This window comes from Phoca vitulina, unplaced genomic scaffold (genome assembly GCF_004348235.1).
Source record: "Phoca vitulina isolate PV1807 unplaced genomic scaffold, GSC_HSeal_1.0 scaffold1, whole genome shotgun sequence".
Classification (NCBI taxonomy): domain Eukaryota; kingdom Metazoa; phylum Chordata; class Mammalia; order Carnivora; family Phocidae; genus Phoca; species Phoca vitulina.
Window position 1 is genome coordinate 55007551 of NW_022589704.1, and position 22949 is coordinate 55030499.

At 39.9% G+C, this 22949-nt stretch overlaps 2 protein-coding genes across 10 annotated transcripts in view; one reads left to right on the forward strand and one right to left on the reverse strand.

Annotated features, from left to right (window-relative positions):
• NFE2L2 (nuclear factor, erythroid 2 like 2) overlaps positions 1-5695 on the forward strand; it is a 52440-nt gene extending 46745 nt beyond the window's left edge. For all 5 annotated transcript variants that reach the window (XM_032407487.1, XM_032407465.1, XM_032407500.1 and 2 more), the window contains exons 2-5: positions 1157-1423; positions 1953-2042; positions 2884-3075; positions 3960-5695. In XM_032407487.1, coding sequence (XP_032263378.1) covers positions 1160-1423; positions 1953-2042; positions 2884-3075; positions 3960-5186 — 1773 coding nt within the window. In that variant the 5' untranslated portion in view covers positions 1157-1159 and the 3' untranslated portion in view covers positions 5187-5695. The remainder of the gene's footprint in view (positions 1-1156; positions 1424-1952; positions 2043-2883; positions 3076-3959) is intronic.
• Positions 5696-11989: 6294 nt separating this feature from the next.
• On the reverse strand, positions 11990-21468 carry HNRNPA3 (heterogeneous nuclear ribonucleoprotein A3). Of its 5 annotated transcripts, none has more exons than XM_032407531.1 (11): positions 21403-21468; positions 19318-19440; positions 19082-19228; positions 18792-19002; positions 18427-18516; positions 18251-18343; positions 18093-18173; positions 17030-17173; positions 15931-16053; positions 15759-15831; positions 11990-15666 (listed from the first exon to the last, which is right to left on the reverse strand). In XM_032407531.1, the coding sequence occupies exons 1-10, from the start codon at positions 21406-21408 to the stop codon at positions 15779-15781; spliced, it is 1071 nt and encodes a 356-aa protein (XP_032263422.1). In that variant the 5' UTR covers positions 21409-21468; the 3' UTR covers positions 11990-15666; positions 15759-15778. The 5 variants fall into 5 exon arrangements, with proteins under 5 accessions (XP_032263422.1, XP_032263414.1, XP_032263405.1 ...); XM_032407523.1 differs by having other exon boundaries at positions 17033-17173; positions 21337-21461; XM_032407514.1 differs by having other exon boundaries at positions 11990-12974; positions 21337-21461.
• Between the last annotated feature and the right edge of the window lie 1481 nt (positions 21469-22949).

The following is a 22949-nucleotide window of genomic DNA, read 5'->3' on the forward strand; positions in this document are numbered from 1 at the left end:
TTAGGAAAATCTGGACATGGTACCAAGGCCTAGGTTTGTTACAGAGATCAAAATAACCATTCCCTCATTGTAAGATTCTCCCCATATCTTAAAACTTCTAGTAACTTCCGGGACGCCTGGGTGGCTCAGTCGGTTAAGCATCTGTCTTGGGCTCTGGTAATGATCCCAGGGTCCTGGGATCAAGTGTCGCATCCGGCTCCTTGCTCAGCAGGGAATCTTCTCCCTCTGCCCCTCCCCCTGCTCGTGCTCTCTCTGACAAATAAATAAAATCTTTAAAAAAAAGGGGGGGGAAGAAAACTAGATGAATCAGACATTATCAGAAAAAAAAAAAAAGAAATAATAAACTTTTAGTAACTTCCTTCCTTCCTTGGAGCCATGTCTTTTGTTTCTTTGTTTTTAATTTTGTGCGTTTTTTTAAGAGGGTTATTTGTGATTTCTCAGAAGTGAAACTAGTGAGCACTACCTCTTTCTCAAGGCAGCCTCTTGCTGCATCCCTGGGTCACAAGATTAGGACTGTTCTTTACTGATTTGTTCATGCCTCAGGAGCTAAAACTCAAGTCAAGAGGAAATTAATAAATGAGCCATGGGGACAAGAATAGCAAGAAATGATGAGGGAAGGTAATTCAGTGTAGGAAATACCAAAAGAATGGTGATATTTCACAATGGCTAGATTGACATTTAACAAGGGTTCTCCCCCTCTGTAAAATGGATATTTGCTGAGGTTTAGAAAAAATTCCACGTATTTGATTATGTTTTCCAAACTCCATTTGTCATAAGAAACCAGTGGCTTGGAGTGCTTGCTCTAATTTCTATATTCCATTAAACAAGTGTGGGATTTCTTTTAATTCAAGAGCTTTAATGTGCAGCATGTTACTTTGCTCTTTAGTGACCTCTACTATCACCCAGTTGTTAATAATCCAAGTAATAAGTGATTAGAATGGATGGCTGTGTTTGTAGGCTGTTGTTTCTCTTAATGAATAGATTCATTGAATGGAATTAACTATGCCCTTCCAGAACACTGGATCTGTGTTCCCATTCAGATTGTCATCTCCCTACCCCCGACCATCAACAATGGCATAATGTAAGTTATATGATATCTGCCATTTAAAAAACCATCTTAACCGTGGTCTCTTTCCTTTTTTTTTTTTAAACACAGGACATGGATTTGATTGACATACTTTGGAGGCAAGATATAGATCTTGGGGTAAGTCGAGAAGTATTTGACTTCAGTCAACGACGGAAGGAGCATGAACTGGAAAAACAGAAAAAACTTGAAAAGGAAAGACAAGAACAACTCCAAAAGGAGCAAGAGAAAGCCTTTTTTGCTCAATTACAACTAGATGAAGAAACAGGTGAATTCCTCCCAATTCAGCCAGCCCAGCACATCCCATCAGAAACCAGTGGATCTGCCAACTACTCCCAGGTACAGAAAACTCAGTTCTTGGGAAGGTATCAGGGTTTAAGGAACAAATACTGGCCCAAGAGTTAAAACATCTGGATTTGAGTTCCAGCTTTGCCTTTTACTATGTCTTCGTTACCATATCAAGTCAACTTCCCAACCTCCTGATGAGTTCAACACCTAACTTACCTCACAGTTGTTGTAAGGATTGCGCAGGGCCTAAGTTACATGACAGTGCTTTGTAAGCTGTGGAAACAGTACGTAAGGACCTAGCAGCAGTAAAACTAGTAGCACAGATTACTAGCGTTTTGTTCACAGATGAGCAGTTGAAGCTCAGAGACTCAGTAACTTCCCCAGAGCACTCAAGAAATTGGGGAAGCCAAGAATGGAACCCAGATAGTCTGGTTTGTTTGATTCTGCGCTCTATACTACACTAAACTGATTTCTGAAAGAAGATAAATGTTTGATTAACTAAATGATAAACCTTGTATGACACTGACACTGAAAGAAAAAAACAATCTTTTTCTTCTTTTCTGTCTTTCCTTTTATCTAGGTTGCCCACATTCCCAAACCAGATGCTTTGTACTTTGATGACTGCATGCAGCTTTTGGCAGAGACATTCCCGTTTGTAGATGACAATGAGGTACAACATTTGGCTAACAGTGAAACTCCCCAGCTATATCTAATACATCCTATAAGTGTGTCTCTATTAAAAAAATATTTTAGGAGGAAATTTTGTCAAAGAAACCTTAGCCTGTAGATAACTTTACAATTAAAAAAAAAAAAAAGACCCTTACACAATACAAAACCAAAACCACTTATCCCTGCATACTCAGAAGCATGGATCTGCATAACCATGGAAACAAATAACTCATTGGTTATAGGTACTTAGAAATAAATTGGGGGGGGGGGCGGCCTGGGTGGCTCAGTCGTTAAGCGTCTGCCTTCAGCTCGGGTCATGATCCCAGGTCCTAGGATCGAGCCCCGCATCGGGCTCCCTGCTCGGCGGGAAGCCTGCTTCTCCCTCTCCCACTCCCCCTGCTTGTGTTCCCTCTCTCGCTGTGTCTCTGTCAAATAAATAAGTAAAATTAAAAAAAAAAGAATTTTTGGTGAGTGAGAAGCAAGCTGGGTAATAAAAAGACTTGCTCAATTAACAATTTTAAATTTATTGGGTTGAAGCACTATAATAGGTATTTTTACCAAGAGATACAAATTAAATCCTAAAGATTGTTACTTATTTTGAAATTCACCTTCAAATGCAAGGGATAGAACAATTAAGCTAGTAAATGAGTCAATTTGGAGTCACTTGGGCAGGGGAAAAAAAGATCTGTTTCATTATATAGAACTAGGGGTTATAAGTGGTTATAACTAGAGAAATACAGAACTGTTAGCCAGTTCCAGTTTAAGGTGTTGTGATGGTGCCTGGGAGTGTACTTCCCCACTGTTGCTGGCAGACTCATGTAGAGAAATGCTGTCAATTTTAGGTTTCTTCAGCTGCGTTTCAGTCACTTGTTCCTGATATTCCCAGCCAAATCGAGAATCCAGTCTTCATTGCTCCTAATCAGGCTCAGTCACCTCAAACTCTCGTCGTTCAGTCAGTCATTGCTGATCTAGACAATATGCAGCAGGACATCGAGCAAGTTTGGGAGGAGCTGTTATCCATTCCAGAATTGCAGGTGACTAAGATCTAATATCAATAAATGCCGAAGATACTTTTATATTCAGTGCCTTTAAATTAATTACTCCAGTTATTTACATGCCACCTACTTAATGGAAGGATTGGAGGGTGCTTTTAAATTAGTCATGAGAGGGGCTCCTGGGTGGCTCAGTCGTTAAGCATCTGCCTTCGGCTCGGGTCATGATCCCAGGGTCTTGGGATGGAGTCCTGCATTGGGCTCCCTGCTCAGCAGGAAGTCTGCTTCTCCCTCTCCCCTGCTTGTGTTCCCTCTCTCGCTGTGTCTCTCTCTGTCAAATGAATAAATAAAATCTTAAAAAAAAAAAAATTAGTCATGAGAGGGCTGCCAGGTGGCTCAGTCACAAGAGCATGCGACTCTTTCGGGGTTTTGAGTTTGAGCCCCACGTTGGGTGTAGAGATTACTTAAATAAATAAACTTCAGTCACGAGAGCTGCCCGTGCTCACTGAAGTATACTTTTATTAGTTAAATGGACTGGATGTCTTGAGGAAAGATCTGGTCTTTGTAGGCCAGAAGTCTGAGCTAGGAACTGTGAAAATAATACATATGCTTAGACCTAAATATCTGTTAGAAATGGGAATTATCTGAATTACAGAAGAGCCTGGAAAGAATGGGGGTGGGGAAAGAGTTTACCATCAGATACAGATTATCAGCTATTAAAAATATTTGCCATCAGGGTAACCTGGCTGGCTCATTCGGTGGAGCATGCAAATCTTGACCATGGGGTTGTGAGTTCAAGCCCCATATTGGGTGTAGAAATTACTTCAAAATCTTTAAAAATAAATATTTGCCATGAGATATACATAATCAGCTATTAAAATATTTAACCTTGATTTACATTTAGTCAAAATTTCTTTTCCACACAGTGTCTTAATATTCAAAATGACAAGTTGGTTGAGACTAGCACGGTTCCAAGTCCAGAAACCAAAATGACAGAAATTGACAACAGTTACCATTTCTTCTCATCAATGCCCTCATTGGAAAAAGAAGTAGGTAACTGCAGTCCACATTTTCTCAGTGCTTTCGAGGATTCCTTCAGCAGCATTCTCTCCACAGAAGATTCCAGCCAGCTGACCGTGAACTCATTAAACTCAGATGCCACAATTAACACAGATTTTGGTGATGAATTTTATTCTGCTTTCATAGCAGAACCCAGTAGTAGCAACAGCATGCCCTCCTCTGCTACTTTAAGCCAGTCACTCTCTGAACTTCTTAATGGGCCCATTGATGTTTCTGATCTATCACTTTGTAAAGCCTTCAACCAAAATCATCCTGAAAGCACAGAATTCAATGATTCTGACTCTGGCATTTCACTCAACACAAGTCCTGGCATGGCATCACCAGAACACTCGGTGGAATCTTCTGTCTCTGGAGACACACCACTTGGCTTCAGTGATTCTGAAATGGAAGAGATAGATAGTGCTCCTGGAAGTGTCCAACAGAATGGTCCTAAAACACCGCCAGTACAGTCTGCTGGAGATACAGCCCAAGCCCTGTCACCATCTCCGGGGCACAGCGCTCCAGCGCGGGATGCCCAGTGCGAAAACACACCAAAGAAAGAATTGCCTGTAAGCCCTGGTCATCGAAAAACCCCATTCACAAAAGACAAACATTCAAGCCGCTTGGAGGCTCATCTCACAAGAGATGAGCTAAGGGCAAAAGCTCTCCATATCCCATTCCCTGTTGAAAAAATCATTAACCTCCCTGTTGATGACTTCAATGAAATGATGTCCAAGGAGCAGTTCAGTGAGGCTCAACTGGCATTAATTCGAGATATACGCAGGAGGGGTAAGAATAAAGTGGCTGCTCAGAATTGCAGAAAAAGAAAACTGGAAAATATAGTGGAACTGGAACAAGATTTGGATCATTTAAAAGATGAAAAAGAAAAATTGCTCAGAGAAAAAGGGGAGAATGACAAAAGCCTCCATCTACTGAAAAAACAACTCAGCACCTTGTATCTCGAAGTCTTCAGCATGCTCCGTGATGAAGATGGAAAACCTTACTCTCCTAGTGAATACTCCCTGCAGCAAACAAGAGATGGCAATGTATTCCTTGTGCCCAAAAGTAAGAAGCCAGATACTAAGAAAAACTAGATTTGGGAAGATCTGACCTTTTTCTGAGCTAGTGGGTTGTTTTGGGGATTGTTTTTTGTTATTTTGTTTTTTTGTACTGTTATACTAAAAGCTCCTACTGTGATGTGAAATGCAAAAATATACTTTATAAGTAATTCTATGCAAAATTATAGTCAAAACTAGTATAGAAGATAATATAAACTTTAAAAAGCATTAAAATAAGTCATCAGTATGCTGAATCAGTAGTTTCACTTTAACTGCAAACTTAATTTCTTAGAACACCATTTGGGCTAGTTTCTGTATAAGTGTAAATACTACAAAAACTTATTTATACTGTTCTTATCTCATTTGTTACGTTCATTTATATGGTATCTGGCTAAAAGCAAATTGTTGCAAAACTAACCACTATGTACTTTTTTATAAATACTGTATGAACAAAAAAGGCATTTTTTTATATTAAATTGTTTAGCTCTGGCAAAAACCAATTTAGTTAAAAAGCTGGTACTAATAAAGGAGTATTATGACTGTTATTTCTTTGGAATTCATTTCAGTTTATTCACACTATCTTCCATAACAGTAACACACTTAACATATTTAAGTATTTTGCATTTTCAGAATGTTTGCATCCACTGAAAATATGAAAAGCATTTTGTACTAAACTTCTGGTCCCAGAGATACCAAGTATATCAAGAAGATATTTTCTCTCTTCAATAGCAAGTATAGCTCAACCAAGGAAAATACTGTATGTTGACATGAAAACATTGATTCAGTTCACTCACATCAGTGCATGTATGCCTACCATGTGCTAGATATTTTTTAAAGTACAAAGGACACAGTGGAAATCCCTGTCCTCCTGGAATTGAAGACAGCAAACCTTACACATGCCAGGATTGGGAAGGCCAGTAGAAAGGAAGCATTGCAATTTAAAATAGGGTTGCTGGGGCACCTGGGTGGCTCAGTCGATTAGCGTCAGACACTATTTTGGCTCGGGTCATGATCTCAGGGTCGTGAGATAAAGCCCCATGTCCGGCTCTGCACTGGGCGTGGAGCCTACTTAAGATTCTCTCTCCCTCTGCCCCCATGCTATAATAAATAGGGTTGCAAACAGGAAAAGCCTTATTGAGATGGCAACATCTGAAGATGTGGGAGACCCATTCTATTAGCTAAAAAGAGTATTGCAGACAAGACACAGAAGTCCAAAGGCTCTGAAGTCTATTTGAGACAGAACAAGGACTACACGGCTGAAAACGGAGGGGGGGAAACTGAGGGCAGGTAGAGTGGAACATGGCACAGAACCCTGTTACACATTCCTGACGGCTTTGGCTTTTACCTAGCAAAATGGGGAGCTACAGGTGTTAAGTAGTAACATCTGATTTTTAAATTTCCTTAGCCTTGTGTGTTGAAAGTAGTCTAGAGGGTTAAGATGGGAGTGCAGTCAGACAAATGGGAAAGCTCTGAAATACGTGGGAGGGATAGTGTTGTCTTGGTTTAGGGTGGTGATAGGAATAAGGCACTGGATTCTACAGGCTTCAAAGGTAAAACTAAAATAATTTTCTGACAGAATGGATGTTGGGTGAAGGTGGAGTCAAGGACTTGAACATCCGTTAAGAATTGAGTTGCCCTGAGATGAAGACTGGTGAGAAGGGAAGTCTAGGTGGGAAAGTCAGTTCACTTTAGGACATACTGAGAGATTAAACATAAAAAATTAAGGCGCCACAAAACTCTGAAAATCTGCAGGCTGTCCAATAGACTGCTCACAGCATTGATTCACTAGTTCTTCATCTAATCAGTTTTTTTGTTTTAAAGTAGGGAAATGGAGATTTATCTTGAGAATTACATTTAGAATAATTTACTACATGTGGATTATTCACAGAGTCGTATTAATCCATTAAGAGCAATACAGTGCAGAGGTCCACAGGCCCTAAAACCAGATTGGCTGGGCTTGCTGCTGCCATTTTCCTAGAATGGCCTCCAGTAACTCAAAGCACTCAGGCTCATTTCCTTGTCTGTAAGGCAAGAAGTTTTGAGTTACTACACAAAAAGTACTGTGCCTAGCTCATTAAGTACTCTATAAATGGGTGTTTTCTCATTTTCCTTATTAGCCTTGTTATTAGGATCACTTTTAGTTGCTAGTGAAAGAAACTAAAGTCAGATAAAGAGAATTTGACTTGAATGACAAAGCTCAGGGTTGAAAATGAATTCAAGAACTAATGGGAGTAGGGGCGTCTGCCTTCGGCTCAGGTCATGATCCTGGGGTCCTGGGATTGAGCCCTCCATCGGGCTCCCTGCTCCGTGGGAAGCCTGCTCCCTCTCCCACTCCCCCTGCTTGTGTTCCCTCTCTCGCTGTGTCTCTGTCAAATAAAATCTTAAAAAAAAAAAAAAACCTTTAATGGGTGTATGTTAATAGGCATTGAGATTCTGCCTCAGGCCTATTTCATGCAGTCAAGTATCTTCTCCTGTAAGTGGTGATGGTGAGATCCCTAGAGACATTTTTCCAACCTCAAGGAAAAAAATCTCGGATCTTGACTAAAGTGCCCCACCCTTAGACAAAATTATAGGGATGTGTGTGTGTGTGTTGGGGGTATGGCATGAATTTGAAACCAGCAGCACCACCTGGAATTGGCTGGCACTGGCAAGGGGTGAAAAACAATGCCGGGCAGATTGGAACAGACTTCTAGCCGGATAGCACATGAGTTATTTAAGTAACCATAGTTCTTTACAGTATCTGAAAAAATTACTTTGAAGTACTAACCATACTGCACTATGCAGAATTAGAAACCAAATTTTCAAATATAGCAAATCCTAACCTCATGACAAAAAAACGAAGCCAAGTTTTCATCTCTTGATCTGGACTTGAGTTAGAGCTTTTTACTGTCCTCAGATTAAATTTGGCTATCCAATTGTTAAACATCAAACTCAAGTTTCTAGTTTTAAAATGTGTACCTATGCCTTTTACACTGATGTATACCAAGCATTCTTAGAAATCTTAACGATACTGCATTTGTTAATGTAAAGAAACATTTTCTTGCTGAGATTTCTCAAGCCCAGGATTTTTAGGGAATGGGTGGCTGCTCAACTTAGACTACTTCTCTTACCATACTTGTTTAAGCCTCAGAACATAGACAAAATACTTCTCATTCCTAGTTTAAAGATACTTATCAGGGGGCGCCTGGGTGGCTCAGTTGTTAAGCGTCTGCCTTCGGCTCAGGTCATGATCCCAGGGTCCTGGGATGGAGCCCTACATCAGGCTCCCTGCTACGCGGGAAGCCTGCTTCTCCCTCTCCCACTCCCCCTACTTGTGTTCCCTCTCTGTGTCTCTGTCAATTAAATAATTAAAATCTTAAAAAAATAAAAAAAGATACTTACCAGGACAGGTTCAGTTTTCAGTTACTTTTTATACTTTTTGAGAGCTGGAGAAAAAACTTAAAAGACCTCAAACACTTTCATTGTATGTGGAGAAGAAAACTCAAGACACTGGCATAAGGGGCCCCTGGGTGCCTCAGTCAAGGTTAAGCATCTGCCTTTGGCTCAGGTCATGATCCCAGGGTGCTGGGATGGAGCCCTGAGTGGGGCTCCCTGCTCAGTGGGGAGTCTGCTTCTCCCTCTCCTCCCCACTTGTGTTCTCTCGCTATCTGTTGCTCTCTCAAATAAATCTTTTAAAAAAAGACCTTGGCATAATTACCTTTGTCACCCATTAAAATTTTAACTATGCCTGAAGATATTAAGATGGTACCCATAATTATTACCAAAAATATCTTTAGGGACCAGGCAATAGATTTAAGTTTTTCTTCTTTTTTAAGATTTTGACAGACACAGACATAGCAAGAGAGGGAATACAAGCAGGGGGAGATGGAGAGGGAGAAGCAGGCTTCCCGCGGAGCGGGGAGCCCGATGCGGGGCTCGATCCCAGGACGCTAGGATCATAACCTGAGCCGAAGGCAGACGCTTAATGACTGAGCCACCCAGGCACCCCCAGATTAAGTTCTTTAGTTTAGGCCCATTATCAGATTTAAACTTCAGACTTAATGAGGGTAGGTGTATCTCCATTTTACAAAAAAGGAATTAGGTAAAAACAGCTAATCTGGATAGAATGTCAGAATTTTGAACGGAGTTACTTAAAACATTTAATGAAACTTAACATTTCCTTCAATATTAGAGACAAATCACAATGGTATTCAGTGCTTAAACTATTAAAAATCCTTACAGATTCCTGTTATTTCAAAATACCATTTATGCATCACAACCTCAAAATCTGAAGTCAGACCCACTAGCCTCATTTAATACTTGAAGTATGTGTTACTAAACCATACTTAATATATTTTGATTACTGTTTTTTGAGAAAGGGAGGGGGAGAGAATCTTGGGCAGGCTCCAAGCCCAGCACAGAGCCCAACATGGGGCTCTCACAACCGGAGCTTAAATCAGTCGGATGCCCAACCGACTGAGCCACCCAGGTGCCCCTTGATTACTATTTTCAATGTAATGCTTAATTCTATGTATTTAATGTATATGAAACCAACATTCTTAGGAGCCTATTGGCACCACCAAACTGCCAAAGTGTAGCATGCATAAAAAAGAAACCCCAAGTAACTTGCCCAAGCTCACAAAACAACTTAAGTTCTGTATTTAAGTATTTTACTGATAGTTAAACTTGATACTAAGAAACAAAAACCTAATTGCATTTTCCAATACCTATTAAGGATGTAAGAGTAGGAGACAAATGAGAATAAATCCAAACAGACCACCTATCAGTTCTTTTCATAGGTACGTATTTTAAAGGACAAAAGTTTATTCAACATTTCTGTCAACGCACAGATTAACGATGTATTTTAACTTCAGGCGTAACTAGTTAACACGAGATTCATCTTTGTGATTACAGGCCCTTTTAACCATTATAATGGCTATATACATGGATGTGGTGACACTTAACCATTTCATGTATTTTTTTTAAGATTTTATTTATTCGACAGACACACAACAGGAGAGGGAACACAAGCAGGGGGAGTGGGAGAGGGAGAAGCAGGCATCCCGCAGAGCAGGGAGCCCGACAGGGGACTCCATCCCAGGACCCTGGGATTATGACCTGAGCCGAAGGCAGACGCTTAACGACTGAGCCACCCAGGTGCCCTTAACCATTTCATGTCTTAACGTTAAGCTGCCAGCACCCTTGTACTTATATTTATCCACACTTACCAATAAATTTTGAGTTATCTTGGGCAAATTCCTATTTCCTAGCTAGCTTTCAGTAGGATGTCCACTTAACCTTTATCACTTAAAAGGCAGTTCGACGTCATTACCAATCTTTGAAAAAAATTAAGCAAAAATGGCTTATTTTACTTATTCTTTACCCCTTCTCAATCCTTGGTACTTTCTATACAATCCTAACTTAACCATAACAAGGTCCAATTTTTGTAAAACACTCATCTCCCAAGATTATAGTCTACGAACACATGGAAGATTCCAATCTTTTGTTGCCTGAACATTTTCATTCTGGAAAAAGGCAAATATACTCTTGCCTACTTTGGAACTCAAATATTAAACTAGGATTATAAGGTACTTAAAGCTGCACATGTGAAACCACTGCATATACTGTGCTGTAATCAAGCAAAATGTGTTGCAATCCTAACAGCTAAAATTCCTCACATGGCTTCAACTCCCAAGTATTTAACACGCTAACAGTTCTTAATGCCAAGAATCTAAATACTTGTATATTGTGAAGTCTTCCTAAAAATCACAATTGCTCAAAGCCCTACCTTACAAATTGATCACTTTGAGATTATCACCTTTATTTGGGTTAAAATGCAGCACTGCAGTTAGACTAAATTTCATGCTTTTTCCTCCCAGCCCACCCTCACCCCAGACTCAACCAATTCACTTTGGGGGGAAGGGGAATTCATCCACCACCTGAAGCCCAACTCCTTTCTTCCCAACTTTCACTGGCCTATCATAATCTTAATGTATTTTCCCTCAAAAGCTCAGATTCCTCACTTGTCACCCAGCACCCTCACCTATTGGTATTCAAGACTTACATCCTTAATAGGCTTTCCCTTTATCTATTTTCATTCCTACTTCTAGCGCCATGTATTTGTTTTCCACTAAATAGAATCTAGAATCTTTAAAATTAACTATGTAAAGGATCATTCCAAGTTTCCCGTTATTTTACTAATGTACTATTCCCCTAGTGTTTAAATCACATGAACACTGTGAAGCAACAAACCACACACACATTTCTAAAAATATTTTAATGAAAAAGTTATCTTTCTGTAAACATTTCATTATACTACAAATGAAACATTTGAATCCATTACAGACCACCTCTTAAGTCTTAAAAATCAGGGTAAAACATCGAAATTTAAAAGTAATCTTGAATATTATATAGGCTAACAATCCTTATACATCACCCCTGCATTAACTTGCGAATTATTCAACTACTTCAGACATCAATTATTGGAACTCCGAGATACTGTCCTTAACTAAGAAATGTTTCAAGTTGTGACTTCCATAGTGGAACTCTTAAAGACAAGCTTATTTCAGTTGTTCAGATCCTTAATAAATGATTATTACCCAATTTCCTTCAAGATTTCAATGTGTATCAGGTTTTTTTGAAAAAGTGTAGCGTGGGAAGCGGTAACATGTGAGATGGCTTGACAAGATCAGTTGAAAAGTTTGCCTCAACCATTTCCCCCTCCTTAGAACTTCCTTTTTTTTACTGGTGCTATGACTGAAGAGCACATTTTTCAGGAACGACAGTGGAACTACATTTAAATAAAATCACTTTATTTCTTAAGAAATAAAATGGACTGTAAAGAACAATGCCTTTTAAAAAAATGTTTCCTATCTTAATTTCACACTAAAACCACTTTTGTAAAGAAAATTAAAAGGCTATTACCTTCAACACTTCATTCTGTATAGAAATTCAGTCCTAATCTGATTAGGTACAGAAACAGAGCCAACCATTTTCTGAGAATAAACTCTGGCAAACTAAATCTATTGAATGAACTTTTATCATTTAGACACTGTTTTAAGCCTGTCCAAGTGTTTGCCCAATGTGGTGCTTGAACTCATAAACCCAAGCCAAGAGTTGCATGCTCTACCAACGGAGGCAGCCAGGTACCCCTCAAATCTCAATTTTTAATAGGCCCTTTTCAGGACAGCAATAGCCCTTATGAATGATCACCAACGGATACTAAAAGTAACTGAGTATTATTTTAGTTATTCTTTGGGAAATCTTCTAAAAAGGGAACATTAGCATAATTAGGCCCCTACTACTTCTGGCTAACTGGTTAAAAAGAACCAAAAATGTATCCTATTAGTTCAAATAATTCCCTGAATTTATATGCAAGAGTATTTATGAGGCCACTTGAATGAAGACCATTTTTTCTATCTGTAACACCTGACAATTTTGAAGGTTTATCTAAGGTGCTTTCCAAAGAATGAGGATTGGCAGCTTAATGCTTCTGTTACAAGTGTCATACTTACTACCTTACTCCTCTTATCAAAACTCAACTTTACCCTAAAGACACCAAGAATGAATTGTATACATGGAGCCACATCTGACTCAAGATCCTCATGGTTGTTGCAGGGCCTAAAACTGTTTAAAATGTGTTGGATGTGCTTCTGCAAGTGTTCAGCTGAATAATTTTGCCAATGTACCTAATAGTTTGAAAATATGTAATACGTATTTTGTAGGGAAACAAATGGTGTCATCAGCTTTTACTGTGAGCTACAAACCTTACCCAGCCAGAAACCTTCGTATTTAAGATGGTAGGAAAGACATTCCTCATTTAGGCAAGTAGGGTTCTCATTCAACCTGCAAATCAAAAAGATTACTCTTACCTTGCTTTACAAAAAATTACTCTTTAATTAGTGAAAAAATTCAAATTCAAGCCTTACCTAATGCTTATTGCCCTTCCTTGCAGGTCTAAATGCTAGACCTAGTGACTGTGGCAACTAGCTCTCATTGATGTTCCAATAGGCGAAGAGCTCCTTCCTGCTAGACTTTCTTCGATATTTCAGTTGTAATAAGCAGATTTAACTAGCTTTTGGAAAGTTGCTCACTATCACCATAGTATCTTATGCCTTCACTTCTCTGTAGTTGAAGCTCTTGCTGCTGCCTTGTCATTCTTTATTTATGCTGACTTGTCCATACTCAAAAGGCTGCTGAAGTCCTGTCTTAGTGAGTCTCCTTTGATCCAGACTGTGCTTAAAATGCACATCTTAGGTCCTTTAAAGCTGGTTAAATCGCTCTCCTCATGGCTTACTTTTCCACACTGTTCACAAGAACTAAGCTAATACAACTTATAAACAGGTCACATACACAGATTTCACCTGCTTATAGGTTGCAAACATCAACTTACTGAAAATATTTTCACTATTAAACTAGTTCCAGAACGTAAAAAGTTTGTTAACAGCACAATTAACCTCATATGCCATTAAAGGATACTGTCAAGGTTGTGTCAAACAATTCCACAAACATAGAAACAGGAAATGTTAATCTCCCCCATTCCTTCAACCTTTATTATATGAATAAAAGAACTTGAGACAATTTAGCTCAATTTTAATGTTTCCCAAGCAGTACTTTGACCAGGTACCCAGGTTTAAGTTATGAACATTGACAGTGTCCATTTATATAACCACATTTGAAGTTGTTAAAGACTTAACCATTTTCTAATTATTAGCCTATTTTCTATGCTGCTTATTCACATATGTCCATTAACAAATGGAATGTTGTCTGTTACATTTATTGGTTTGTGAGTGTTTTCTGGAAAACTGCAGTATCTGCGAAGACCGATTTCCATGCTGGCATTGCATGCATCCAAATATTAATAATGCACAGAGGCACAGAATTAGAGCAACAAGAGAGCATATTCAAACACTAGCACGCCCCATTCCCCTTTTTATTGCTTGTTTTGCTTAGTACTTCTGAAAACAAAAATAATCTCGAATTCAACGTTCAACTGCCAAAGAAAGAACAACAGCAGAGCACATAACTTAGGGCTTGAATGAAATTGTAAGCACTAGCTGGCGCAGAACAGTAGACATTGGTGTTTATATATATGACCTTATCTGAAACTCTTCTCAACCAAGTTCTTCCAAACCAAACTGATAACTCATACCAACATGATTTAGGTTCAAGCATACACATGGAATAACAGTGTGTTCTCTTGGATTTTGAGTGAGCAAGAACTCAGACTATTCAAATTTGAATTGAGGTCTCTGGGAAGTGAGAAGCTTGTACTAAGCAACTGTGCTACACTTCTACTGCAGTAAGGTCATTTGGGATTTTATCTAGACTGTCCTTGGTTTTATCCAATAAAACAGAGAGGGTACAAAACAGGAAAGCATGCCAGCCAGTTAAGGGTTCAACAATGCATGATTTTTATTCTCTTGCTTCTGAAAGCTTGTATCAAAAAAATATATATATTAAACCAAGGAAAATAACTGAAGACTTATGGGCCTCTTGTGCTTTGTAAAGTAAGGAAAAAAAAAAAAAGGATAGCCACTAATTTGCTCAAACACAACAGGCTTAGTGGTCCTGTATTTTGAAGTTTTTAAGAATGGTTTTTAAGGAAAAGGGATAACATCCACTACCCCTTTCCAGAATTTAAACAGAGGGCAGTAGACATTCTTTACACCCAAATAAAACTATGGCAGTTCACATGTGACCAAGGTGAATGTAGAATGGAGATGTTCTAAACACGGCTAGGACTCTCAGCAAAACTAACACACTAAAATCATATGATTACATTTTGAAAGAAAATGCACAAAAACCAAATAGGAATTTTGAGATTTTTTTCATTTGAAGGTAAATCTTAATACTATTAAATTCACAAATATGCTAATTTAAATACCCAATTCTATTTATCTAAAACACACATTGCAAACATACAAATATCTATTCTCTCCACATGTCAGAGCCCATTCATTTCATGGTTTGGAAATGCGGAGAATAGATTCCCCTTAAACTGCAAGTCAGCAGGTGTTTCTTTACAGTTAACTTTAGCAAAATTCATACAAAATAGTAATTAACAATGATCTTCTTTACTTGTTAACTCACAAGGAAACACCTTCAAAACTGCATTTTGTTAAAGTTTCTGTACTAAAATGTAGAAAAACTGAACTACACAAATATTGAAAAGTTAAAAATTCCTTAATTTTTTATTCCTGGTACCACTACCACAATTTACAGGGCAATATACCTGATGTAATGAAAAGAAAAAGAAAAAGACAAAGCTACAACAGATAAAAGACCTCAGGAATGTACATCTAATTGACACTACATTGCATTAATCAATAGCTGCACTTTTTGCAAACTGTGGCTATGACAGTCCTGAACAAGAAGGGTTTCCTGTTTAAGCTGCAGTAACTTTTCTGACTATGGATCATCGTTCCTTCTGTGGCAGATTTTTACAGTTCCTCTAATGCATTTGGGACGACTGTCTCAAAGTAACCTGCAGCTTTCCTGACAACTCCTCGCTCTCTCTCCTGCTAAGAACTGTAGCCTGTTGAATAATACAGGATAAAAAAATTATTACACTCAGTGAACAGTTCCACATATTCTTTATCATCATGATAAAATTTTAAAGATACCTACCCTTTTCTTCTGAATTTTTTTTAGAACCTTCTGCTACCATATCCACCACTTCCACCACCAGATCCATAACCACCTAGAAATACACAAGTTTTTTTTTTAATATGTTTAAGTTTTTAAATTAAGAAATCCATGAAAATTTTTAACCAAAAGGGGGAAGGGGAGGAGTACTTACCACCATAGGGACTGCCCGAGCTTCTTCCACCAAAACTGCCCCCCTTCATGGGTCCATAATTTGACTGCTGTTGTCCACTATAATTTCCAAAATCATTATAGTTCCCACCACCACCATAGTTACCTGAAATTACAAAAGTTTTATTTGTGGTTAACCTACACAATTATTTTCCTCTTTTAATATATGTGACTATAATCTTTCCACAATCACGACAACACACTCTAGGAACACTTACAATGCAACCCTTCGAAAAACATATATAGAGCTACCGACTCCACAAGAGGCCCACTAGCAGACCTCAGGCATTAAGAGAGGGAAAATAATGAAGATGGTCCAGAAGAGCATGTATTTAGATGTGGGCAAAAGATGGCACCTATCAGATGCCAACACCCTAGCACACATTCTTGCCTTCATACCACTATCAACTGTGCTTGATTCACTCTAATTCGGACATAGCACAACTTTTAAGTCAATGACAAAGAAGGTACCTAAAGTGGCTGGTCAAAAAAATTTTCTAGGGGTGCCTGGCTGGCTCAGTGGGTAGAGCACGCAACTCTTGATTTTGGGGTTGTGAGTTTGATCCCCACGTTGGGCACAGAACTTAAAATAAATTTAAAAATTAAAAAAAAACAAACCTAAAAACCGGAAGTTGAAACATTAATGCACCCCAACAAAATTCAGTGCATTTGTTTATAACAAAGCTCTTTATTTGTAGTTATCATGGAATAATGATGCAAACTTACTGTCTGAAATGTACCTAGGACATTAAAATTCCAAGTACTTCTGTCCCCTGAACTCCAGACCACACCCTATTCATTTCAATGTGTCTGCCTTCAATTTGCAGTTCCCATTTGTCCAATTTAAAAGTGCCCAGAATTAGCACTAAATACTAACAAAATACATTACTGAAAAACGTCCATTTCAATTACATAAAAAGTAAACATGCTTTACCATTTGCTAAATAGCCAGCAAAGCAAGAAAATTCAGTTCAATCATTCATCATTTGAGTATTTTCTAATATTACTATTTGACCAAATGCTACATTTTAACATTTTTGAAGTTAAACAATTTTGAATATTTAGGACAAGTGAAAGCTTACCACCTCCAAAATTTCCTCCTTCATTGTAACCATCATATCCTCCACCACCACCTCCATATCCGCCTCCTTGGTTTCCATATCCTGGTCCACCACCACCATAGCCTCCTCTACTACTATATCCAGGACCACCACCATAGTTGCCACCTTTAAAGAAAAAAAAAAGGGGGGGGGGTCCACAAGAACATAAACGTGTAAAGTCAAGTTATTGAACTCCATATTACAACTGGTCAACTTGAAAATAAACCAATGACTTGATTTAACATTTTAAAGACTGGTACTACCTCATTAACAAAGCATCAAAAACCTGGGCTAGACACACCTGGGTGGCTCAGTCGGTTAAGCGTCTGCCTTCCACTCAGGTAATGATCCCAGGGCCCTGGGATTGAGCTCTACATCAGGCTCCCTGCTCAGTGGGGAACCTGCTTCTCCTTCTCCCTCTGCCATTCCCTCCCAACCTGCCTGCCTTGTGTTTTGTCAAAATAATTAAAGTTAAAAAAACAAAAACAAAAATCCTGACCTAGTGAGGATTAAGATAAATGCTTAAGTATCTTTTCATACCAAAAAAAATTGTTGTTTTTAGACATTAAAGTTCACTAAAGAAAATAGTAAACAGTCTCCTGAGACAGACAATTCAGCTCAAATGCTAGCACAACGTTTCTGACCAAAAAAGGAACTAGCTAGGGGCGCCTGGGTGGCTCAATCGTTAAGCATCTGCCATTGCCTCAGGTCATGATCCCAGGGTCCTGGGATCGAGCCCCGCATCAGGCTCCCTGCTCAGCCAGAGTCTGCTTCTCCCTCTCCCACTCTCCTGCTTGTGTTCCCTCTCTCGCTGTGTCTCTGTCAAATAAATAAAATGTTAAAAAAAAAAAAAACGGGGGAACTAGCTAATGTTATAAATGTGTGGGGGGGGGGGGGGAGTCTAGTCTTCCATGGTATTAGTTCAGAATCATATTTGAATGTAGTCAAGCCATGCAAGTTATAACTAAAATTAAAAATATAAACAAATACGTAACTTTCCATATAGAAACAAAATTAAAATATCAAACATCCGTTAAAAACTTACCATCACCTCCAAATCCATTATATCCACCATCACCTCCTCCATAACTACCTCTGCTGCCACCACCTCCGCCACCATAGCCTCCTGAGGAAAAGATAGGAATTAAAAATATACAACTTACCAATAAATTTCAGGAAGACAATCAAAGATAATCCTCTTACCTCTTCCACCGAAGTTTCCACCACGGCCAAAGTTACCACCACCTCCAAAGTTTCCTCCGCGGCCCATGAAGTTGCCAGATCCACCTCCACGACCTTTAACATGGGCAAGGGAGAGCTTTAAAAACTTTACAAATGCCACTCACACCTATTTTATGTATATATATTGTACTACTCACCTCTCTGTGATCCAGCAGACTGCATTTCTTGTTTAGAAAGGGCTTTTTTCACTTCACAATTATGCCCATTAATAGTGTGGTATTTCTGAACTAAAAATTTTTTTTAATCAAACAAACAAACAGAAATTATTCGAGGTTTGGAAAAGCACATATAAATGATAACCTCTATCACTACATAATGAAGTATCATCAAGAAAGTAGTGACTTTGAGTGGGTATCAGTGTTCTAAAATGTCATTTATGAAAACTGAACCACATGCTTTATATGCTATTAAATGCAATACAAAATAAGCAATTTGGCAAATCTAACATAGCACAAAGGGACCTTTTCTTTTCTCGTTCAAGTTCCAATAAATTTCTACTTACCAACAATTTTGTCAACTGTATCATGATCATCAAAAGTTACAAAAGCAAATCCTCTCTTTTTTCCACTCTGCCTGTCTTCCATAACTTCTATGGTTTCAATCTTGCCATACTTTTCAAAGTAGTCTCTCAAATTATATTCTTCTGTATCTTCTTTAATACCACCAACAAAAATTTTCTTCACTGTTAGATGGGCACCAGGCTTTACAGAATCCTACAAATAAAAAAAAAAGTCAAAAACCAAATTCTCCAACAATCTCACATATTACACAGCATTAATATCATCAAAATACCTCTCTAGAAACAGCTCTCTTTGGTTCCACTACACGCCCATCAACCTTGTGTGGTCGGGCACACATTGCTGCATCCACCTCTTCAACACAAGAGTAAGTCACAAAACCAAAACCCCTGGAACGTTTTGTTTGGGGGTCTCTCATCACCTACAAAACAAAAATTTTTAAGTACTGAAATATATCTGTACAGGTCCTACACCCCTTAACAACCTTTTTTTGTTCCATTAGTAACTCACCACACAATCTGTAAGTGTACCCCATTTTTCAAAATGTTCTCTTAAACTATCATCTGTAGTTTCAAAGCTCAAACCACCAATAAACAGTTTTCTCAACTGCTCTGGTTCCTTTGGATCATGGCCCTGAGGAAACAAATACATTTTAATTATTTCTTTTAGCAGGTCAATTGCTGAGATGCACAAGTCTTTAATCTGCTACAAATAATAAACCCAGCATCAAATTCCTGTACCATTAACACTTTGTCCAATTAAAAACTGGAGTAAGATCACATGTCAACTGATTAAATCTATACAGCCTTTCAAATGCCAACATCACTTCAACTACATTTAAGTCCCGAAAATTCCAGAATCAAAAGTCCCTTAACTTTAGACTACAACTAAAAGCATCTGGGGACAAATTATTTTAGAAGTTGCTACTAACAAACTGCTCTTCAAGAAACCAAAGTGCTGTAAAAGTAGTGTTCCATCCATACCATTTTTCATGTCTTCCCTCATCAGTCTACACTTCAAACATTTAATGTTAAACCACAAAACGGTTTAGTATGTAACTTAAAGGTTCTGAGGGCCAAAGTTTAAAAAACTCATCAGTTTCAAGCAAAGCAAGGTTAAAATAGGTATTCCTCAATTAAAGGCTGAACCAGCACCCCCCCCCCCCAAAATTACAAAAAGAAACCGACCATTACCTTGATAGCTTTCTATAACCAATTTATGTTTTAGGTTATATACTGTAAAGTTACCTATTTGCACTTGTATCACAGGGCAGAAACTTCAAAAACATCTTATAGGGTCACAAAAAAGGCAAGTTGCACTTATATTAAATGTAGTATATACTTTTTGACAATGGAGCACAACAGAAACAGATTTTTAAAAAAATTAAGATACAGCCTGAATTGTTTTGCAATTCAACTAGCTCCTCAGTAAATTACATGAACTGCCATTTAATGCATGCATTAAGTATAGTTCATCCAAATTCCTTAAATAAAGGGGCTCACATTTACATTCTAATGTCTTCGTGTCTTCCAAAGTAGAGATGTTAAGGCATTTAATATGAAAAGACTGTCACATGCTAGAAAAAAATGTTAAATGATTAATAGCCTAAAGCATCAATTCAGTTGGTCTCATCTTTTCAAATCTTGGTTAACTGTATTTAATCGATAGAACACAGATGAAAAAAACAATTATAATCCACATAAAATTATCTCAAACACATGAAAAATCCAACTGTGGTTGCAGTCCTCTCAAACAAAAATCAAAAAAAACTACAACGAGTCGACCCACATGGCGCGAAGATACGTATAAGTACTTTAGCAAGAATACCAGATCAGGGAGTATTTTAAAGCAGCAAACTTTTAAAAAAAAATTTCGTATTGTCAACTGGGTACTGCGAAGAAAAAAACAGGAGAATTAAATTCTCGTCGCCTTAAGAGATCTGAAAGGACTAGAAACGCGCCGGCATTAACTTCAGCGAAAGCAGTCGGCCGCAAGATCCGAGGCCATTTGTGGCATTTTCTGCCGGGCCGCCTCCTCCCTCCTCCTTCCAATCCCGCGCTCTTTCCCGGCGGCGGAGCGAGCCGGCGGCCATTGCGGCCCAATGCGCCATTTCGTAACGCGGCAGCGGATCAATGTCAATGTGGCCGCCGCCCGCCTGCTCGCTCGCTCGCCCGGATGTGACTGCTCGTCCCCTCCCCCACCGTCTCCTCCCAACCGCTCCCGCCGGGGCCCGCCATGCCGCCCTCGGCCTCGAATCAGAGGCCGCGCGGCCGGCAGGCCGGGTCCCCTCCCGAGGTCTCCCCAGCCACGCAGCGCCTCCGAGGGGCCACTTGTGCAGCCGAAGGAGAAGGCGAGGAGGGCGAGGGGCCCCAAGAAGGCCTCTGAGGCCCGCTCCCCTCCCCCCCCCACCGCCCGTCTCAACGCAGAGCGCGGGACGGCCGATCCGGTCCACCCGGCCTCCCCGCTCCCACCGAGCTAGGCCCCCCACGCCGGCCACTACCCATCAACCCCCCGCTCTCCCCCTAATACCTCCTCCCCCCGGCGGCGGCGGCGACGGCCGGAGTCGGGCTGGGGGCGACCGGGCGGCGGTTTTACCTCCATTTTGAGACCGGACTCGCCTCTTCCAACTCGAGTTCAATATGGGACCGAGAGGAAGAGGCGGGGCTAGTAATCACGTGACGCGCTTTCCGCGCGCCGCCGTGCTGGTGGGGGAGGGGCGAGTTGGGAAGGGGGCGTGGCCAACTGGGCGCGAAGAGAGAATGGACGAGCGGGTTGGCCGGCGGGGAGCGGGGGCGGGCCGGGCTGCGGGAGCGCGCGGGCCTAGCCAACTTCCAGTGCGGTGCCGCCCTTTCCGCCGTTCGCGCCTGGGCTGCTGTGGTGACGCCAGCTCGGACTCAGCCAATGGCGAGCGTCCACGTCGGGAGAACGCCTTGTGACCGCTCGTCACCGGAGGAAAAAAAGCCTTTCTCTTTCTTCTCGCGTTTCTTTCCCCTCCCCCACGTAGGCCTCCCGGTGTTCGTTTACGAATTCATTTCTTTCCCGTGCCTGAATAAAACCCCACTTTTCTCTCTTGTACTTAAAGGTTGCAAGAAAGCCCTCTGGGCCTCTCGGCATCTCCTCACACGTTTCCGGATGCCGGAGACCAATTTCTGTGACTGCGACGCCCACTGTGAGGGCCCGCACAGAACATTCCTGCGACCCCGACTTACATGAATCATGGGCACCTTGGAAAGGCCTCAAAAATGCGCCTGATATAGTGAAATTTCACCCTTAATGAGCTGAGGCAGAACTGGTCGAGGTCAGTTCATTAAGTACTCACCGAACTCAAGAAATATGTCGCCACTGTTTACTAACTTCTGGTTACTGTGGAAAGAGCTGAAGCAGCTGTTCTCGTGGATTTAATTTAAGAAATGATTTACAAGATTTCTAAAAGGATGGCCAGATAGGCTTCCTATGTGCGAGTGATTTTTACCTTAATGTTTCCAACTCGGTCTCGAAATAAAACGCACGAGATAAAGAGTTAAAAACCAGAGATCTAATAATCCTTTCTTGATCTAGCCAAGTAATTTTAAATCATTCGACTTTACTGAGCTTTAGTTTTTTTAATGAAACTGGGGGTGTAATTAGGTGATCTCCAACACCTGTGAGAGCTGTAAATAATCTACGGATCCATATTTAAACAGAAGTACTGATAAAAGTGACCACAATTTACAAGTCTCCCTGACCTGCTTAGAAATGCCCTGTATTTTAATGTAGCAGTCCTTAAGAGGAGCTCCTTTAGAATTGATCAAGCCCTCCCTTGGAAAGATTAGAAATCAAAGCAAATATATTATAAATTGCTTGAAAAACAGTTTGTGTTAACAAATGGGGAACGGTCGGTTTGGAGTTTGGAAAAGGGAACACAAAGAATAAGAATTTGTTGATATTTATCTACCACTGCCAAGCAGAACAGGTGTTTTATTTGGGAGACGTGAACAAGAAGTACTCTATTCTGCGGCAGAAACCAGTCACCAGGCCTTAATATAACTTGGATGAAATAGCTCTCCAAACCAGCCTCCTCCTGTTACTATGATCGCATATCACAAGCAAACCATTACATATTCTTATCAGGTACGCCTGATAGCCAACAATAGTAGTTAAGA

Excerpts from the sequence above, each read along its gene's own strand:
- HNRNPA3 (XM_032407514.1), bottom strand. The coding sequence starts at position 21,408 with ATGGAGGTAAAACCGCCGCCCGGTCGCCCCCAGCCCGACTCCGGCCGT. Across the intron at positions 17,174-18,092 it reads TAATGGATTTGGAGGTGATG|GTGGCAACTATGGTGGTGGT; the intron begins GTAAGTTTTTAA and ends TTTTCTTTAAAG. Across the intron at positions 15,832-15,930 it reads CTCGGGCAGTCCCTATGGTG|GTGGTTATGGATCTGGTGGT; the intron begins GTAAGTACTCCT and ends GTGTATTTCTAG.